This window comes from Myodes glareolus, chromosome 1 (genome assembly GCF_982192425.1).
Source record: "Myodes glareolus chromosome 1, mMyoGla1.1, whole genome shotgun sequence".
Lineage (NCBI taxonomy): Eukaryota > Metazoa > Chordata > Mammalia > Rodentia > Cricetidae > Myodes > Myodes glareolus.
The window spans coordinates 92,955,537-92,977,168 of record NC_142026.1 but is presented as its reverse complement, the minus strand read 5'-3'; the positions used below and the strand labels follow the sequence as shown (position 1 = coordinate 92,977,168).

At 40.8% G+C, this 21,632-nt stretch overlaps 1 protein-coding gene across 2 annotated transcripts in view; it reads left to right on the top strand.

Annotated features, from left to right (window-relative positions):
- The first annotated feature begins 476 nt into the window (after positions 1 to 476).
- Hdac2 (histone deacetylase 2) overlaps positions 477 to 21,632 on the top strand; it is a 33,046-nt gene continuing 11,890 nt past the window's right edge. Inside the window, exons 1-4 of one of the 2 annotated variants that reach the window (XM_087910866.1) lie at positions 477 to 685; positions 14,904 to 15,016; positions 18,625 to 18,742; positions 20,773 to 20,847. In XM_087910866.1, the coding sequence (XP_087766992.1) occupies positions 634 to 685; positions 14,904 to 15,016; positions 18,625 to 18,742; positions 20,773 to 20,847 (358 nt within the window). In that variant the 5' untranslated portion in view covers positions 477 to 633. The remainder of the gene's footprint in view (positions 686 to 14,903; positions 15,017 to 18,624; positions 18,743 to 20,772; positions 20,848 to 21,632) is intronic. The other variant, XM_048425236.3, reaches the window with a different exon arrangement.

Sequence of the window (21,632 nt, the reverse complement as noted above, 5' to 3'; positions counted from 1 at the left end):
CAACACCTTCTGAATCCCCGGGGAGGGCTCTGGCGGGTTCCCCTCGGGGTCCCCGCGGCACGTGGCGGGCTGGGGCCGGAGCGTCGCGGCGGTGGGGGAGGGGAGCGGCGTGGGACCCGGCAGAGGGGTCCAGACAGCCCGGGATACGTTTGAGCAGACTCCGAGTGCGCAAGCTCGATCCAGGCGCAACCAGTGCGCGCAGATCGGAGGGGGAGCCCGACGGCTGCGGGTCCCGGGCTCCGAGCGCGGGGCCGAGGCCGGTTCCTTCGCACCTCTGGAGTGCATGCGACACAAGTGTGGGCATACTGCTCCCGCCCCAGCCGCCGACGTCCTCTGCGAGCCGGCCGCTGCGTCCGTCCGCAGCCGCGCTCCTCCCCCTGCGGCGCCGCAGTGGTAGCGCCCGCCCCCCAGCCCCGCCACCCTGGGCCTCCCCCGGCGAGTGTCGCGCGTCGGCGCCGCTGCCACCCCCGCTCCCAGCTCTCAGCTTTCCCCGCTCCGGCTCCCGTCCCGCTCCGGGCTGCCCTTGTGCGCCCGCCGTCCCCCTCAGTCCCCGTTGTCTGGCCGCCGGGCCGCGGCGGGCGGGAGCAGCCGGAGGAGGAGCCGCAGCCGGGAAGGAGGCGGCGGCCCGAGCCCATGGCGTACAGTCAAGGAGGCGGCAAGAAGAAAGTGTGCTACTACTATGACGGTGGGTGGCCAGGGAACCTGCGGCGGGGCGACGGGGAGGGGGCGGCGGGGCGGACGCGCGGCTCGGGGTGCTTAGGGTGGCTGTCTGCGGGGACAGGGACACGGCCTACCCGGCAGCGCGGCCGTGGCCCGGGATCGCCCTCGCTCTTTTCGGGTCCTCTGCACGGACACGCGCAGGTTTGGGGTACACTGCCTCAGACCAGTCCCTGAGGAACCCCAGTTGGCACCCCGGGCCTGACTGCACAAAGCCGGCAGCCTGGAGCTCCGCCCCACGTCCCTGTCCCCTCCCCCGCTCGCCGGGTCCCCCTTCTCGCCGGCTTCTGTCTGCGCTGAGCTTCCAGCCTCACCCGGGACCCCGCGGCTCGGGTGGGGCTGCGGAGGAGTTACTCCTGGCGGGGGGCCAAGTTCGCAGAGCGGCGCTGTCTCGCCCGTGTTTCGCGTGGACTCCATCCGTCGCCTTTGTTCGCCGGGTTCTTTGAGCGCCACTTTCTCAGGGTTCATATGGAAGAGCTGCACTTCCTCGGTGACAATTAGGGGTTTTGAGTTGGCGCTAGGTAGGCCTGTGGGGAAGTGGTAAGAGGAGGGAGGCAAGCTTGGAGTTGTTCCTACTTGATGGGTCCTAGCTTGCCTCTGTGGGAGGTTGTTACCACCCACTTCTTTGTTGCTCTTTGTTCGCGATGCAGTTATACCCTGCTCTGGGGGGTTAGGAGAGCATCAGACCCAGTGTGGTGGGGACTCCGCTGCAGGAAACTTTGAGTAGTGGACTAGATATTGTAAACAGGTACAAGGTGTACAAGGTGGTGGTGAGGATTCTGTGATTTGGAATATGAGCAGTAGTAATAGTCTCCGACTTCTGTTTGCTGAGATGGTCCAGTTACACTAAGTAGTGCCCCGTTGTAAGGGTTTCCCCAAGACATTAGTAGGTAACTCTTGGGAGGAGGAGTAATTTGACGAACTAGCCTCATTGACCTGAAAGACCTGATTTCTGCAAAGCGATACAAAATCGGGAGCTGTTTGCTGTATTTGTTGTATTGAAGTCACAGTATCTTGGAGAAGGAGATTAGAGCCCCAACGACAAGGCCGAACCAAACAGACTTTAACTTGAAAATAGTCGTATCGTACGTTTTTTTGACTTGACAGAAATTTTTAATGCCTGTTTTTGTTGTTTGTTGTTGTTGTGTTTTGGGGGTGGTGGGGGAGGTTTCAAGACAGCTCTGTAAACCAGGCTGGCCTTGAACTTCCATAAATCTGCCTTCCTTTGCCTCCCAAGTGCCCAGGTGCCAAAGTGCATAGACTACCATGCCCAGTTGAATAGCAAATTTAAGAGGACTACATATGTGTTGAAATAAATGTATTTGCAATTACACCATCATGGGGGGCAGAGACGCCAATTTAAACATGAATTATATTGTGAAGTTGGATTCATGGCGAACACTTGTCCAGCATCCTCTTACCCACTGGAAAGGATGTAACCCTATAAATGAATTTGAAAAAATTATAATTATAGCCCCCCCTTTTGTTTTTTCGAGACAGGGTTTCTCTGTGTAACAGTCCTGGCTGTGTCAGAGCTCACTTTGTAGACCAGGCTGGCCTCAAACTCAACTGAGATCCACCTGCCTCAGCCTCCCAAAGTGCTGGAATTAAAGGCGTGTGCCGCCGCCGCTGCCCAGCCAAGAGTCAAGGGAGAAGTTTAACGGTCGGAACTGGGGCTCAGGCTCTTCAGCTGCCTGCCATTTTCGGTGATGGAGAACCATGCAGTACTCTGGTTGTTTGCGGAGCAGCGATTTGTCCCTGGGTCCTTGTGTGGGCGTGAGCCTTTGTTGAGGGGCGGGGTAGGCCCTCTGTGACCTCACAGAGATGGGTAGGATGGCGGGATTCTTTTTCAGTCGTGTGATTTTTGATGTATGCCCATACAAACTGCCTTATCTAGTTGTAAGCATGCAACTGTATAACTGATGGCGGAAATCTGCTGGATTGCCAGTCTCTTGTCCAGCTTTCTTGGCATGTCTTTAGAATGGACTTAACTTATATACATTCTGAATATTTGCTAACAAAATTGCAGAAATTACTAAATTGATGTCGTGATTATGCTAATTAACATGGGATGTCATGCTAGACTACACAGATTATTCTCTACACTTCTGTCTTCATTACCAAAACCCTGTTCTTCTTTTTTTATTAAAAAAAAAAGCAATGATTTTTTAGTTGTCTTTTAAAATGCGGATAGAGGATTCAAGTAAAGTAATTTTTGTACCAAAAAAGTGTATGTGACTTTTAGATGCACAAAGGGTTGGATTGGCAAAGGGCAATGCCAGTAGTAATGGGACTTAAATAATATAGTGATTGAAGCTAGCTGGGGTTTTGTTTTTTTGAGACATTGTAGTCTTGGCTATCCTAGAACTTGATCTATAGACTAGGCTGGCTACAAACTTAGAAATTTGCCTGCCACTGCCTCCTAAATGCTGGGTTTTAAGGTGTATGCCAGCAGCATGCTGCTCTAAGCTAGCTGGTTTTAACTTGGTAGAGGAAGGATAGGGAAGGAAAAAAAAAGGAGTGAGGAAGCAAATTCTGTAACCATGTGTGTCCATCTTGAGGTTTAATCAGGCCAGTAGGCACAGAGCCTCTTAACAACTCAGAGTGCTTACTGCTGGCTCTGTGTGCTTAATGAGGAATACATCTGAAGATACAGTTTTCTCTGTATGTTTTGTAGTCTACAGAAGTGTGCTCTTTAGATGACTGAGCCACTGATACTCAGTGAACCTTTGGATATGAGTACATGAGCGATCCCTGTATCGCAAAAGGAAATTAGAATTGTTCTTACTTAGTGGGCTTTGGCTATTTGCTCATCTCCATACTTTCCAGAAACACTTCTGAATGTTGGTCATTCTTTGTGACTCTTCTGGAACCCACTCTAGACCAGGTTGACCTTGAACTCAGAGATCTGCCTGTCTCTGCCCCCACCACTGCCCAGCACCACCACTGCCTGACAGTCATTCTTTTATATACTAAAAGATCAATACTTTGTAAAATGATATATAGCAAGTTATAGCTAATCAGATAAATACTAAGATCCTTTCTCACCATAAACTGATGTTATTTTTCTCTACTTTAGCATAATTTTGCAGATTGAGTTACATTTGGTTCTAATTGCAATGCTCACATTTTTAGTATTTTATCTGGAAATGTAAATTATGCCTTGTTTTGAGTGAAACTTGGGATCAGTCATGCAGTGCCTTCTGATGTATACAATAAAGAGAATTGAATGTATGCATAATGTATATAATTAAGCACCAGTTGCTTTATGCTTTGTTTATTTTTTCTATGATGGAGATAATCATAATCAGAGTGTTTGGAGACATGGTCCAGAGAAAAACAGCACAAATAAAGCCTATCTATCACAGTTATCAAAGGCTTGCTTCCCAGTGTCCTCCTTTACTACCAGATATGAGGCTTGTACAGAGCAGCCAGCTCTTCTCATACTTGTTTCACTTTGGTTTAAAATGGTGGCATCAGTGTCTTTTGCCAGGTAACTTGTAGTGGAGCTGCGTTAGCCTTTAGCTTCAGTAGCATGGGTCTGTAACCAAAAAAACAATTGTCCATTTCATGGACAGACCCATGCTAATGAAGTATTGAAGCAGTCTGTGAATATTTGATGTTTGTCGCACACAACATTTAAATTTGATAGGTAACTCTAAAGACATTTTCTGTGCTTTTGAATGCCATTCCCACAGAATTCTTGTGGCCTCCCTCACATTTCACCCTACCGGAGAGGCTTTCCTTGGTCCTCAAATGCCATTTTTGTTTTTCTGTCTGTCATTTCTATTGCTCAACTTTTTTTTCTCTTCCCACTAGAATAAAAGATTCATGAGGACAGTGTCTAAACTTGAACTTTGAATTATTGATGAAGAAATGACTAGTGAGTCTTTATGAATAGTGTAGGTAGAGCTCATTCACTAAGACATCCATACATAGTTTTTATTTTTTAAAAAGTTTTGATTTATATGTGTGAATGTTTTGCCTACATGATATGCCCCATGGTGCCCTTGAAGGTTAGAAGAGAGTGTTGGGTCCCCTGGAGCTGGAGAAAGGGGTGGTTCTGAGCTACCATGTAGATGCTGGAAACCAAACCTGGGTCTTCTTGAAGAGTGGTGAGTGCTCTTAATCCCTGAACCAGCTCTCCCTCCTCACCATGCTCTTTAGTTCTTGTAGTTCCAGGCAGGAGGATGGATGGGTCTACCTCTCACAGGTGAGAGCAGGGGACTACTCCCTTAGACGACCACTTTCCTTTCCCACACTGGTTCTTGTTTTATTGTCTAGGGAAAGGTTAATGTCTGAAATCCAAAGTTTTTTCATTTGTAGAGTTTTGTTCTGCTGTCGCCCAAAAATACACTAATAATTGTTTCTTTTCCTTAACAAAATTAAATGTTAAACAACTTCTTTAAGCAATTGGTGTTGGTGAAGAAAAGTGAAATTCCTTAGGGTCATAAAATGAAACGTGGTGCCATTACTTTGAGGTTCTACTCTGTCGATGCTCACAGTCAACCTCACGGTTCTGGTGGTTTTTATTCCAGTGCATGAAGCCAATTTTGGGCTCAGAAACGTGAGAATGCTTTAAGTCCCTGCTGTGTCCCGTGTAGACTAAGATTACTTACAAAGGACATGGATGTTTGTCATAGAGTAAGAGAGGAAAGGAACCCTTGGTAGAGTGACAAGACAAGCCTCTCAAGGAAGAAAATACAGCAGCCTTTAAGATGACCTCCCCACAACACTACTAAGGCCAAGACCTAAGAGTGTCATACCAAAGATGTCATACCAGAAGATGACATGGGGAGCCAAGGGGTGCAGGGCTAAGCCATAAAGGGCCAGGCCACAACAAACTTTATTGGCAAAGATTTTGACATATTTAGGAAGTATCCTGAAGCTTTTAGAGTAGAAGCCTATCTTAATTCGCAAGAGGTAGGATGTAGGCTGAAAACAAGAATTAAATATGTTTGTCTACATAAAATGAAACAGTTGTATTTTGGATAGAAATGGGTACATTTGAAGAATGTACATAGAAATGGGTACATTTGACGAATGTACATAGAAGTGGGTACATTTGAAGAATGGTTTATAGAGGAAAAGTGAAAAATGTTGACAGCTAGGACATGGGGTTAGAGCTGGGGAATTGTGATTTCTAGATTGAGCATTTGGATAGAGGAGAGACTAACACATTGAGGCTGTGTAGACTGCTCGGGGGCTCTATGTTGGCTGTCATGTATTTGAGCTCTTTATTTAGGGCAAATGAAAATACATAGGAAAGTGACCTCTGTGAGCCTGAAACCTAGGGAGGAGGAGAAACTATTGAGATTGTATTTCCCAGCGGACAAGCTCATAAATTATTGAGGTGTTGAAGGAGATAATGTGGAGAGACGCAGCACCAAGAGCCGTTCCTGAGAAAAGGGACAGGACAGAATGCTATCCCTGGAGTACTTGGACACCTCACTTCGTGACTGCCTGACCAGTAGCCGGCTCTTGTTAAATGGGTGAACTTGGAAGGGTGTTGGAGGAAGTGTGCTTAGGGAAGGAACTGGAGGAAAGCAATATTGTGAAAACCCAAGCCCGGGATGTTTTCCAGCAGAGGGCCAGCTGTGTGAGAGCCTTTTACAGGACCAGTGCTCTGTGGCTGACAAAAATTACATAGTAGTCTTTTTATTTGTTTTTTTCTTGATTACTTTTGACAGCTTATCTGTGTGCAGGGGTGAAAATACATTCGGTCCTAAAATTAAAATGATCTGAAAAGTACAAGTTTATCCTGAATTAATATAATTCCATTTATTATCTTTACTCTACTTACTGTGATAGTTACATATTTTTGCTTCAGAAATACATTTGATTATAGAATGTTGCCCCAGTTTTAGTACATTATGTATTTTTATCTTGAGTTGAGTTTTTCTGGATATCCTTGATTGCTAAAATGTATTTAAGCAAATGTATTTGAACAAAAAAATGGGATAACATTTAAATATGCCCAAATTATCTAACTGACAGAGACTATATAGGTCTATAAATTAAGAGAAGAGAAGGGCACTGCTGCTCTTCTAGAGGACCTGGTTCAATACCCAGCACCCACTTGGTGGCTCACGGCAGTCTTTAACTCCAGCACCAGGGGTTCTGATGCCTTCTGCTCTCCACAGGCACTGGGCACAGACAAACACCCATACACATTAAATACATTTTTTAAAGGATCAGTTCAGTTAAGATTTTCTTAAAAAGAAAAGAGCAGGACTTTAAGAAGTAAATTCTACAGGATAGCCATATACAAAATTGATACTGAGCAGGACAAGTTAGAAATTATTCTCCCTTCCCTCACTCTTCCAAGAATTACCTGTCCTCTGCCACTGGAGTGTTATTGTTAAAGGCATGAGCTGCGATGCTCACAAAATGGTTCTTTTTTTTTTTTTTGAGGTTATGATTGCTTCATTTTCTTTTTGCCCCTTCTCCCTCCAAACTTTCCTTTTTGCCCCTTCTCCCTCCAAACTTTCCCACTGCTGTCTTTCAAATTCACGACCTCTGTTTTCTTTAATTGATGTTACAAACATACACACACATACATATGCGCGTGCGCACGTGCACACACACACATACACACACACACACACACACGTATTCCTAAATACATAAATACAACCTGTTCAGCCTGTATAATTTTACTTGCAGATGTTTTCAGGTTGACCATTTGATATTGGATAACCAATTGGTCTGCACTTCCCTGGGGAAGACTATTTTTCCTGCCTTCATTACTTAGTTGCCTGTAGTTCTTTGTCTGGGCTTGAGGCCTCATGAGCATTCCCTGATCAACATTAGCATGTCTATTAGTGTGATGTAGGTGGGTGTTGCTTTCATTGGTTAATTAATAAAGAAAACTACTTGGCCTGATAGGTCAGAAAATAGGTAGGCAGGGAAGACAGAACAGAATTGTGGGAGAAAGAAAGCAGAGGCAGAGAGTCGCCCGCTATGAAACTGCCAGGTCAGACATGTTGAATCTTTCCCAGTAGGCCACAACCTCGTGGTGATATACAGATTATTAGAAATGGGCTGAATCAATATGTAAGAGTTAGCTGAAAAGAGGCTAGATATAATGGGCCAAGCAGTGTTTAAATGAATACAGTTTCCTTGTAATTATTTCGGGTAAAGCTAGCCAGGAGCGGAGCGGGGCAGGACGAAAAGCAGCCCAACGCGCCTTCAGGTAAAGCTAGCTGGGCAGGCGACAGAAAGCAGCCCTCCGTCCCTTCTACATTAGTGTCCTTATTCAGGTCATGTTTAGGCAGCCACACTGGTGAGACTTCATGGGTGTAGCTTCTGATGTGGCTGGGAGAGAGTCTCACAGCAGCCTCCCTATTCCTCTGGCTCTTACAGTCTTTCTGCTCCCTCTTCCCCAGTGATCCCTGAGCCTTAAGTGTAGGGGTTAATATTGTAGTCCTACCAATTGGTGCTGGTCTCCACAACTCTGCATTTTCAGTTGGTTGTGGTTTTCTGTAATGTGTAAGAACAAATATGTAGAATATAGATAGGGATGGTGCTGGTTTAGTAAAATGGCAATTGTAAGTTGTATTCCAAGATCAGCCCTGGGGAGTTGGCTAGGTTTTCAGTATGAGGCATGATTTCCCTCTTGCTGAATTTGTCTTTCTTATAATTAGAAAACTGTTGGTTACTGCAAAGGTATGCATGCCACTAGCACACTAATGATGCCATGGTGGTTGTTATTGGGATTCATAGGTGTCAGAGCTGGATGGGACTGTTGGGTGCTTCCTTCCTTGGAAGCTTACAGAACTCCTTTCTGTAACACAAAGGGTAGACCTAGAGGAGGCTTTCAGATCAGGTCTAGCTTAGGGGCCTCTGGGCCCAGCTTCTGAAACGCAATAAACAGTTACTTTCCACCTCTAGGGGATAACCAAGGCCAATATCCTATAAAGTTTTGGGAATCTCTTGGTCAACCCTGACCAACAACTGGAAAGAGGGCTTTTCATGCCCAGTATTGGGGATTTTGATGGCTAATAGCTCAGGAGGGGGCATTTGTATATTTATACACTGACTTATGTGGATTGTAGCTATTTTAGGCTGATAATATGATTATTTTTGACTTCTTGAGACATCCTTACTGTTATTTTACCCTCCTCCTTCTTTGCTCTTTTTCTCCCTTCCCCTGCCTACTTAGAGCCTCCTTCCTATATCCCCCTTATATTTCTTCTTTATCTTCTCCCTTTCTCCTCTCCCCTTTCCTTCTGTGCTGAGTAACTAAACCGCATATACTAGAGGAGGGTTCTACCTCTGATCCTAAGCCTATGGAGGGGTTCTGAAAGAAATAATCATCATCTGTGGCTTGACTGCACTTGGAAGTATATGTCTTTAGTTTGAGTGAATATTCCTAGTGAGAATAAAGCCTCAAAATTATGATAGACGTTTGTTGAAAGCTCTATGTATAGGAATATAAATTTGAGGCTCTTGTAGTTACATGTTACTTTCATAAATTAGGTAGGTCATTTATTTTGTTCATATTCTGTAAGTAACAAAGATCATGCTTTTATTAAAAACATTTATACTAGATTTTTTTTCTCTTTAGCCCTGGTTCTGACTCTCTTGTGACCCCATCATTGCTCTGCTGGAGACAAGACAAAACAATATTCAGTTTACTCCTCTCTGTGTCTGAATGTGGCGCCTGACAGCTAGTTGTGTAGCTTTGGCTGTGTCACCTAACATTTTCGGATGCTACTTCACAATTATAGAATAGTAGTACATCCACAAGTTGAAAAGACAAAAAACTGTTATAAAGTAGTAGATGAATGTTCTTTATATCACTTTTTTCCTCCAAACACTAGGATTGAAGGTTGGGTGGATAAGGAGAGGATCTGGAAGGGCTTTACAAAGGGAAAGATATGATCAAAATATTTTTAAATTTAAAATTGTTTTAAATAATAAGAATATGTAACAAGTATTTCTCTGTCCTGTGATCAACTCACAAATAATGACACAGAAACTTACTGTTAATTATGAAGGCTCAGCCTTAGCTTAGGCTTGTCCCACTAGCTCTTCTATCTTAAATTAACCCATAATTTTATTAATCTATGTCTTACCACATGGTTTTTACCTGTCTTTCATCTTGCACCTCCTATTTCCTCTCTGTCTGTCTGGCCTCTCTGCCTCTCTTCCCAGAGTCCTCTCTGTGCCTGGAAGTCCCACCTATACCCCCTGCCTACTTTTTGGCCATTTAACTCTTTATTAAATCAATCAGAAGGCATCTTGACAAAGACACATTGTCACAGTATGTATAAAGATTATTTCCCTCTTTTTGTCTAAATAAACAGGAAAGATTTTAACTCTTAATGTAAAACTATAGATAACAAGAACAGTTATCAAGTGAGAATTATATCCACAATGTTTAGTCCATATGTGTTTGGCAAATTTGGAGAAGGTACTGTATTCTCTATCCTATCTTAGTGAGTTCAAAGTTTTATATCTAAACCATTTTCTGTCATAACTCATATTACCATCCTAAAAACATCTTTTTAGACCATAAAACGCTTAGATAAACAGCTTTAAACTTTTATGTTTCTCAGTGTTATAAATTTTGCATCTCTTATGTAAGTTTCTTTTCTGAATTTTGTAACAAGGAAAACTGTAACTATAACTGGTCTTCAACCCATCCAAAGACCTGAGAAGGATATAATATTACCCAATTAAACCAGAGGTGTAAAACAAACAGCTTTCAAAACTGTAGAAATAGCAGAAGCAGCTGGTTGCCTGGACAGTCTCAAGGTTCCTCTGTAACATCAGGGCATCCATCTTTGACCTACAGGCCTAGAATGTCTGACAGACTTTTCTGTGAAACAGGAATTTTGAAGGGCTGTTCTACCGTTTCTTGGCAAAGTTGAGCAGTTTCCTTCTTTTGTGTCCTAATGACAGCACACTATCAGCAATCTAGGCCAGAGCAGTGTCTTACCCAGTGCCACCTTTGCCACAGCAAAAGTAAACTCCACATGGAGCTTATTTGATGCCCATCATCATTTTTTGAAGTAAATTACTGCTGCCAGGAGCAGATGTGGCTCACTGTCATGAAAAACCTTAGGTTTTTAAAACATCTTAAATGCCATATTCTGTAGGTTTCTGAGTGTTTGAAAACCACGTATCTAAATTATATCTCTATTTAATCTTGAAAACATATCTAATATAACTACATGTTTGATTATTATAGATGACTAGCTAGTAACCTGTATTTCTTAATTATATATTACATTTTGAATTGGCTGTATAGGTATAATAACTTAGACAAGAGTAAAACCATATATACGGTATGACAAAAATAACCTTAATTTTGTATCAGTATATAAAAATTTATGCTCAATATAAAATGTTTGAGACTAGTGGTTGTTCAAAACTAGACTCAACAATCCACCCTTTTATCTCATCATTTCTATGCTATATGCCCCCGTTTTCCCCTCAGATAGATATCCCTGAATCTAATCTCCCTTGTTCAGTTTTTTTCTGACCTTGACCAATGATAACTTGTAACCAACCCCAGCATATTGACAAACATCCATAACCCACCAAACACCCTACATCTTGAGAATTTGGGCATCGTGTTGTCTGGGGGCAAAGGCATTTTAGGAGACTCTGAGAAAATTGGGATAATGGTCAAGTCCTGGGACAGCAAGCTGTTTTTTGGTCTTGTGAGGTAAAATCTGAAGTCTGGGCTGAATATTCAGTGATACTGGACCATATCAGATAGCAGCTTTGAAGTTGTTCAAAGATTTTGTAACATTTTCTAAGATTTTGAGGAAACTGCAACAGAGACATTTGAGAGCCTGGGTCATCTGGGCTACTTACCTTTATTCATATCTGGTCTGTTTTATTTAAAACATAAAACCTTTTTAAAGGTAGCATATAAATCTGCATTAACACAAGTATGGAATGTACAGTATACACAAGTCAGTTAAAAATGATTTTGTGTTTTATGTTTGAGCAAGTAAAAGGCATCTCTCAACTCTTTAAGTTTGTTTGGACTGTATAACCAAGCTATAATATAAATCTCTGTACATGTCATATGAAAGGATGACATGCAATATTAGTCATGAGGATTCTCTAGCCAACAAGATTTATCATATCTCATCCAGTCTCGGAGCTGTTCCCATGTCGAGAGATCAGCTTGTACATCACCTGTCTTTTAGTCTTTCTTGGCTTTTTTCCCTATTGTCTGCAGCCAAGATCCTCAGGGCGTCTCCTCTGGTCAAATCTAGTCTCCGTTAAATTTGAAGGAATCCATAGCTTTTCATTTCCTGTGGAAACAAAAGCATAACCTCTCCCCCAGCGTAACACGTGGTTGGACTCCACTTTGAAGCCAAGACATCTCTAAAGTAGGTAGTCTGGTTTAATTCAGCAGTCCCTTCCACAGCCCAGTGGATCTCAGCAGTCATCTCCCTGTTCATTAGCATTCAAAACTTCAAAGTCAACAAAGTATCATACAGGATCCAGGTGCCCTGTGTATTTCTTGTCTTTACTGGGCTTTTTAAAAAATACTATGTACTCTGTCTTTAAAGACTTTATTATTTTTAAACTATTTTTTCTATGACTGTCTACAGCCATTTCTTCAGTATCTAAGCACATTTTTAAATGTAGTATGCCTTTTTAGAGGTTTTCAAGCACCTGCAGTGTTCTCTGACCACGTGTGACAAATCTTAAACTGCCATGTCAGCATCTGTGCAGCTCAGCTTAGCACATAGCACTGGTGACTGACTTCAGCCCGCAGGCATGTCTGTATGCCACCAAGCTTCGGTCTGCCTGACTAGGACTAGGAATCCACACCTGACTCCTTGTCCAGAACTCTTTTTTAACTTTCTCAGACCCTGTATTTGGACATTTGAGCCCCATATTGTGTGCCATACATAGTGAGTCTTTCTCAGTTCTGCCAGCTAGCACCCAAATGATAAGTAAATAAACATGGAAACTTGCTATAAATTATGAAAGCCCAGCTTTACCATAGTCTTGTTCTACTAGCTCTTACAACTTAACCCATGTTATTAATCTATGTTTTACCTACCATGTGACTGCTACCTCCCTTTGATCTTGCACCTCCTGTTTCCTGTCCATGTCTGACTAGTTTCTCTGCCTTTCCTTCTGAGAGTCCTCTCTGGGCCTTGAAGTCCTCCTATACCTCCTGCCTAGCTACTAGACATTTAGCTCTTTATTAAAACAACCAGAAGGCTCCTTTCCTAAGACACATCTTCACAGTGTACATAAAGATTATTCCACAACAGAAATAATAATTTGCAAAAAGTAATTGTCTACATAGGCCAACAAGATGTGCTGTTCCTCACTCTGCTGTTTGGATTTGTCTTTGAAAAGATGGTAATTGAAAAGATTACCACCATTCTAAGTGGTAAATAGTCTGTAGAAGATCGCTTGTATTGAAAATGAAATTAAATAAATTGGGGTACTATACCAACAAATTCAGTCATACTGTTAGGAGACAGGTTTTACAAAATGAATGTTCAGCTGGGGTCATGACAAAAGTTTATGGTCTCTAAATCAGATCATGAATTCAATGCCTGCCTGGGATACATGACTAGAATTTTGTCTTAATGGGGAGAAAAGCAAATGTTTCCTGGATGATTGTCAACTAGATAGTATGAAACATCTTAATCTTTGATTTCCTTTGTACAAGTGGAACAGTATTATTAGGGAAGTTTCTGAAGGGGGTTGTTTTGTTTTTGAGAAAGGGTCTTACTATGTGACTCTGGCTGGCTTGGAATCCTGTGTGTAGATAGATCAGGTTGGCCTTGAACTTACAGAGAACTCCCACTGCTTTCCCAAGTACTGGCTGTACACCCCTACTCTGAGCTTAACCGCTGTTGTTTTAAGTGCAGCTATAAGAGGTTTGGGGTCTAGCTTTTAGTATATAAACCTGTGTTGATACAGTCATATTTGCAGGCTGCTAAAATCAATTCAACTGTACTAACAAGTGTTTGAATATTTTATGTAAACTCTAATATTACTGGTAATTTCTCATTTCCTGCTTGATACTGCTGTTGTTAAAAAGTATCCCTTATAGGGCTGAAGAGATGGTTTATCTGTTAAGAACACTGGAGGTACCTGCTGAGGACCCAAGGTTCTGTTCCCAGTATGCATATGGTAGCTTAGAACTGATACCTTCCCTCCACAGGCACCAGGCATGTATGTAGTCTACTTTTGTACATGCAGGTAGACACTCAGATGCATAAAATAGGAATAAATAAGTAAACACATTTTTTTAAATGGAATCCCTTATCTTAGAAAAGAAATACATATTTTTTTCTAAGTCTGTTCACTTTCTCATTGTCAATATTTTATGATAAGGTAAGTACAACCTTACTTAAAAGTATTTTGTTGATGAAAACCAGATTTTAACATTATTTTATGTTTTACTTTAAGACATTGGGATTTAAGACACTCTAACAGACAGGCTACAACTGTCTAGTCATGATGACAAGACTGTTCTTAGTACCCCTGAAAATGCCATGAATGTGTCGTAGCATAGCAAAAATTCTTTTAGACCCTAAATTTCAGTTACCAATCTCCCCTAATAGACACTGAACATTTAAGCCCTCCCATAACACCAGCTCAACTGTAAGAGATTTCTGTGGGATACCAGAAAGTCATCCGAGAAGCCAATACTAGCTGAACAAATTAAATCATACCCCAAACTTGAAGAAATACATTTTATGTATCTAAATTTATAAAATAAACAACCAAAAAAATCCACTAAAAATGGGTTTCACATTAAAATTGGACAACTAAAAGCCAGAAAAATTTTCCTTCCTCTACAAAGAAATCGAGTCCTCGGCATGTATAAGATCTGCATAATATATTAGGTTTCTAGTATTTGAATGTTACAAAAGTAATCTAATTTTTAAGGGATTTTTTTTAAAGATTTATTTACTATGTACATGAATGCTCTGTCTTCCAGTATGTCTGCATGGCAGAAGGTGGCATCAGATCCCATTATGGATGATTGTGAGCCACCATGTGGTTTTTTTGGGAATTGAACTCCGGACCTCTGGAAGAGCAATCAGTGCTCTTAACAACTAAGCCATCTCTCCAAGCCAAATAATCTAATTTTTAACAACTCTTTGAGTGATAATTTTTTTAAGGTTGAACACACAAACATAAATGTCTGTGTTTTCTAATGGCCATCTTTTATCTTTTAGGTGATATTGGAAATTATTATTATGGCCAGGGTCATCCCATGAAACCTCATAGAATCCGGATGACTCATAACTTGCTGTTAAATTATGGTTTATACCGAAAGATGGAAATATATGTAAGTACTCCTTTGGCACTGTTTCTCTAAACTAGTGTTTGAAAGCTTCTTATATTACTGTGGGAGATACATTTAGTAAATGAAAAGATCTGAGAGAAGGCAGCTCTTTTGGTTTTATGCATCAGAGAAAGTCCACATAGAAGTGATAGTCTCTTCCTTCCTTGATTATCTCAAACCACCACCTCAGCCCACCCTGGTCTTGGGCTGTATTTCTGAAGAATAGCTTTGCCCAATATACCAAATATTTTTGTGACAATATTGTTGTGTGGCCTGTGCTGCTAAAAAGAATTGACGTGGTGTTAGTGAGATAACTTAATAGATAAAGAAAGGCACTTCCCACTAAGCCTGATGACCTGAGTTCAGTCGCCAGAACTCTCACAGTGGAAGGAGAGATCTAATTCCCCCAAGTTGTCTTTAGATTCCACATGGGTGCAATGAAACACACACCTCCAAAAATAAGTAAATACAATGTAATTTTAAAAAGAAAGAATTGATCTGGACTATTGCAAGATTTATAGAAAATTAATCTTAATTTATTTGGTTATCACATACATATATATGATATTTGTAATTTATAATTATATAATTATAAAACATATATGTGTACTCACACATATATATATTATATTACTGTAAATATATATATATATTACTGTTAATGATAGCCAGGTAACTAAAAAAGTTGTGTAAGATCCACAGCCACAGTATGAATTTGCACAATCAGGTCATGGGTGTATATAAAAAGTGTAAGATAGGATGATACTTAACTACTCAAGGAGAAGAGGATTTAAAACAGTTAACAAGTCTGTAAGCTAAGACCTTTTAGCCAGTCTTGTTCCATCAAACCACATTAGCCTGGAAGGAATCCACAGGTTCTCATCTTCTATGGAAACAAAAGCAGAACCTCTTTTCCAAAGTAACATATCCTTAGACTCAAATTTTGAAGTCAAGATACCTTTAAAATATATATGTATGTGTGTGTTGGTTTAGCTTAGCAGCCCATGCAATGAAATGTCTCTCTGTACTTAGCTCATTCACAGTCAAAAAATTCAAAGAAGACACAATAATAGACATAATCCAGTATTTTCCCTCTTTATGTGGCTTATTTTCTTACTCTGTTACTTTTTAATATTTAATTATCTTTTCGACTTTAATCTATGACTTTCTGTACTTTTTCTTCTCTCTCATAAGCCCATGTACATTTATCCAACACTGTGACCCATTTAAAGGTTTTTTTCATCTGAACCTGTTTTTATTACATATCTGTAATCATTTTCTGACCAGGAGTGCTTTTTTTTTTATGATAAACAGGCACTGTTAGGGCCCACTCTGTGGATAGCTCCACGCAGTCCAACATGGCAGAGGTTTGTTCACCTTTTTTGCGAGCCATGCTTACCTCCCCAGCTGCAGGGACATAGCAGGTCTATGTTCCCATTAAGCAGGTACTAGCACACTGCTCACAAAACCACATTTAAGTGTAGGACCTCCCAAAAGAGTCACACTTTGTGAGACAAGCATGAACCAGGAAGTTGCCATTTCTTAAAGAAGCTGTGCAGGTTTTGGTGCTAATACTGCATCAGGAAGCCTTCTTAAAGGAGTGGTATCTCTGCTTGCCGGCAAACAGAGCCTATCTGAAAAAAATGTAGCTACCGAGAAGCTGCACTTGACTCCCATTTTTGTGGGTCTAGAAGGCCCCCCTTTTTTCTTAAGCTTTTTTAGGTCTTATGTGGATCCATGCCAGACGGTAGGCATCCATTTTGTAACTAGAGACTGCTCGTTAGTTTTCCTGCCATCCAGATCGAATTAATAACACAGAAACTATATTAAGTATAACACCATTGGGCTGATTTCTCAGGCGTATTTCTAGCTAGCTCTTCTATCTTAAATTAACCCATTTCTATTATTTTATATTTTATCACAAGGCTCATGGTTACCTTCTGCTTCTTGGGCAACTATATGACGTCTGCCTCTTTTGACAGCTACGTGGCATATTTTTGACTCCACCTATTCTGTGCTCTGGTTGTGGTGGCACTTGCCGGTAGGATTTGCTGAAGGAGGTAGGAAATCCGAACAGAGATATATAAAGAGAGTAGGCAGTCCAGGAGACGCCATGTAGCTGCAGAAGGAGAAAGATGCCCAGAACCTTTAACATGACACATGTCTGCTTCTGCCAGCACCAGTTAACATCAGAGAGGTTGATGGGCATTGAAGAAACTCATTATGAAATTTGCCTTCGTTGTGACAAGGCTACCCATTTGGGCAAAAAAACTGCACTTGCCTGGACTGCTTGATGGTATACTGTATGAACTGGACATGCAGAACCCACAGAAAAGTGACTGCTGAACTTTCCAAAAGACAGAATGGTCCTTCAGGGTTCCTGCTTCATAGAAGAAACTGCCAGACATTCTGCAGGACACAGAAGAAAATGGCCAAGAAACTGGCCTTTCAAATTTTCTGCTTCATGGAAAAGTCTGCCAGATATTATGGGCCTGTAGGCTGAAGGTGAATGCCCCAATGGTACAGAACTTTGGGTGACTGTCCAGGCAGAGATATTTCTGTCAATTCTAGAGTTTTGGAAGTTGCTTACAGTGTACTTCCTGTTTACTTAGGTAATATTATATCCTTCTGGAGTCTTTGAAGAGTTGAAGACAGAGTTATAATTTTTCTTAGTTATTATAAAGGATAAATTAGATATAAAACTTTTGATTCACAAAGATAAAATAGATGATAGAGTATTTTTCTTAATTTGTCAAATGTAAATGTTACAACTAGCTGTTTTGTACATGTAATTTTATTATGTTAAAGTTGAAACCTCCCTTTTTAATTAGACAGAAAAGAGAAGATGATGTGGGATGTCCTTCTGTAAATATATTGGTTGAATAATAATAATAATAATAATAATAATAATAATAATAATAATAATAATAATGAATAAAGCTATTTTGGCCAATGACTTCGCTGAGTAAAGCCAGTCTGGAAGAGATGGCTTAGGTGGAGTCAAGGAGATGTCACATAGCTGCCAAAGGAGGCAGACACCATGTAGCTGCCCAAGAAGCAAGAGGTAACAAACAACAAGCCTCATGCCAAAATATAAGATAATGGAAATGAGTTAATTTAAGATGGAAGAGCTAATTAGAAATACACCTGAGACATTGACGAAACAGTGTTGTAATTAATATAGTTTCTGTGTGATTATTTGGGTCTGGGTGGCCAGGAAATGAACATGGTAAGTCCTGTGGAAGAAGTATGTCATAAGTGAAATTGAGCTCTTCAGAATGAAAATTAGAATAAATGAAAGGTCAAAGTAGATCTTAAGTTGATCCGAGCAAATATTGATGACAATCAGTGGCTAGAGAGCAATAGGGTGGGGTGGAGATGAGAGTCTGAACGTGTGAGCTTTTCTACCGAGCAGGAGTGGGTTTGGCTTTCAGAGGATCTGACTTCATCCTGGAAGACCAATGCATGAGTTTGTATTGCCTTCGTAATTAATGTCACTCAGGTAGATCTAATTCATTTGAACAGACTAATTGTGGGTACTCATACATCTCACTTGAGAATTCTGTTTTAGTAACTAATAATTCCAATTTCTTGGTGTTTTTTCTTTTCAGAGGCCCCATAAAGCCACTGCTGAAGAAATGACAAAATACCACAGTGATGAGTATATCAAATTTCTACGATCAATAAGACCAGACAACATGTCTGAGTATAGTAAGCAGATGCAGAGATGTACGTTGTGAATGACATATATTAGTAGTACTGAATGTAAATGAATCTTTTTGTTGTTGTTGTTGTTACTTTGTTTTTTTGAGACAGGGTTTTTCTGTATAGCCCCTACTGTCCAGGAACTTACTCTGTAGTACAAGCTGACCTTGAACTCACAAAGCTCCACCATTTTATGGGATTAAAGGTGTGCACCACCACTGTCCATCCCAGAATAAATCTTTTCAGTGACTTAAGTGATTAGGTATTTTTTTCCTACTAGTTTAAAATATTAATATAATTTTTAATTCAGAAGTTCTTTGGACCAGTATTAATGTTGCTTTAGAAAACAAACTTTTTTGAATGTCAGTTTAATCTTTTACATTTTATTTTGTTCCCATAATAACTTTGGGATTGGTCAGAGCACACTGTCTTACAAAAAAGAAAAATATACTTACTTCATCCTTTTGTTGTTGTTTGTTTTTTAAGGTTTTGAGACAGGGTCTCCCTTTCTAAGTCTGGCTGTCCTAAATCTTACTAATGCAGACTAGGCCGGCCTCAAACTCACAGATGTTGTAGGAAGGAGCGGGCTCTGTCCCGCCACCCAGCTAGCTTACCCCTGAAATAATTACACAAAAACTGTATTCATTTAAACACTGCCTGGCCCATTATATGTAGCCTCTTATTGACTAACTCTCACATCTTGATTAACCCATTTCTATTAATCTGTCTATCGCCACTTAACATGCTTACCGGCATGAGTCTAACCAGCGTCCATCTTGGGCAGGAGAATCATGGCATCTCTCACACTTCCCTTCTTCCCAGCATTCTGTTCTGTCTACTCCACCCACCTAAGGGATGCCCTATCAAAAGGCCAAGGCAGTCTCTTAATTCAACCAATGAAAGCAACACACAAACAGTAGACCCTCCTACACCACACAGAGGTCCACCTGCCTCTGCCTCCCATATACTTCAGTGGTAACATGCCTGCAGTTTGTCTGCTATTTGTATGCACTGTAACATGAAGACTGTTGCTGCTTTGGTGGATGGTTAGTGAAGTAATCTCCTACGTGTTCTTTCTTATGGCTTAGAGATTTTGTTATTAGAAACTATAGTGAATTGAAGAAATATTGCAGAATATCCTAAAATGTTCAGAATGCTGTCTTTTGATGCTTAGTACTGGAATCAGTTTCCTCAATGAGAAATGGACTTTTTTTGATGTACTTCAGTGAAGATTAGATTTTAGATTTAGTTTAGTTGCTAAGAATTTCCTAGGTTCATAGAACTGCAAATGTTTCTCTACAATAGACTATCCCATTTGATCGAATCAGAGCTGTAATAGGACAGATATTACTCATCTACAGGGTTTTTGTTGTTGTTTTCATTTCAGCACAAAAGGAACCAAGCATGTCAAAACAGTGTGACTTACGTATCTATATAAGTTATTCTCTTGTCTTCAGTACCCTTTCTTCTGTATCTTTGTTCCAGGAAATTGTTTTTTTATTTTCTAAAGTCAATGTTAGCTGCAGGAAAAAATAAAATATTTTAATTTTTTATACTAAAATACATTTCAAAGTTAGGGATACTCAGTGTTCCTAAGGAGTTCTAAAGATGACTTAGAAAGAAGGTGAAGCTACTTGATTTTTAAAATTGTGACTAATTTGCTGTCATTTAAGGAGAAAACCAGATTATGCCTGTTTTACTGTATATAGGCTTTTGATTTTGTTGTTGTTGTCTCTTGATTGGGAAGAGATACTTCACAGGTATCCTGATAAGATTAGTAATGGGGGAGAGGAAGCGAAGGGAGCGGAGAAAAATATATAGCTCAATAAAAGCAATTTTTAAGAAAAGATTTAGTAATGGTATTCCATAGACAACAATTTAATTATCTTGACTAAAATATGAATTATATTTTAAAATTGCAAATTTTATATTATTACCATGAAAGGGGTATGTTTTATGCCTGCCTGAAACAAAACAAATTTTAATAGTTTTTAAGAAAAAGCTTTCAATCATTTGCATAATGGGTTGAACTTAATGAAATTTGCCTTCCACAGTTAACGTTGGAGAAGACTGTCCAGTATTTGATGGACTGTTTGAATTTTGCCAGCTTTCCACCGGTGGTTCAGTTGGTAAGTGTCCCGAGTCACTGAGATTTAAACGTGATCTGGAGGGCGCTATGGTGTCTCTGTAGTTTTTGTCTAAAGCAGACGTTTTAGTGGCTGTAAGTTTGCCAGACTGTGCCACCCTGGTAGGCTCAAACTCATAGTCCTCATGCAGCTTCCTCCTCAACGATGAGGTTACAGACATGTGCTATCGTGGCAACTTAACAGTGATAAATTTGTTGTTTTATTTTGTGAGACAGTCTCACTGCAGTGTCCCGGCTGGCCTGAGTTTGTGGAGTTCCTCCTGCCTTAGCCTCGCAAGCACTGGGATTACAGGCATGTACTGTTACAGTATTGTTGTTCCATCTTCCATTGGTGTAACGACTCATAGCTACTGAGTGGACACCGTTTCAAGGTCAGCCCTCCAATGACACCACAGTGGTGACTGAATGTTTCATGTGGTGCTGGGGTATGGTTCAGATTTTCTTTGGGCTCCCAAATAAAGACATGGAGACTTAATTATGAATCCTTGGTCTTAACTTAGGCTTGTCCCACTAACTCTTTCAATTTAACTTGTTTCTATTTCTTTACATTCTGCCTCAGGGCTTTTTACCTTGCTTTCATTCTGTGTCTTCTTGCTTGCCTCCTCCTTGTCTGGCTGACTGGCCCCTGTGGTTATTCCTCCTACTTATTCTTTCTGCCTGCCAGCCCATCTATTATTCCTCTACTGCCTGGCTATTCACCGTTTAGTTTCTTATTAGACCAATCAGGTGCCTTAGGCAGACAGAGTGAAACAGCAACATCTTTCCATA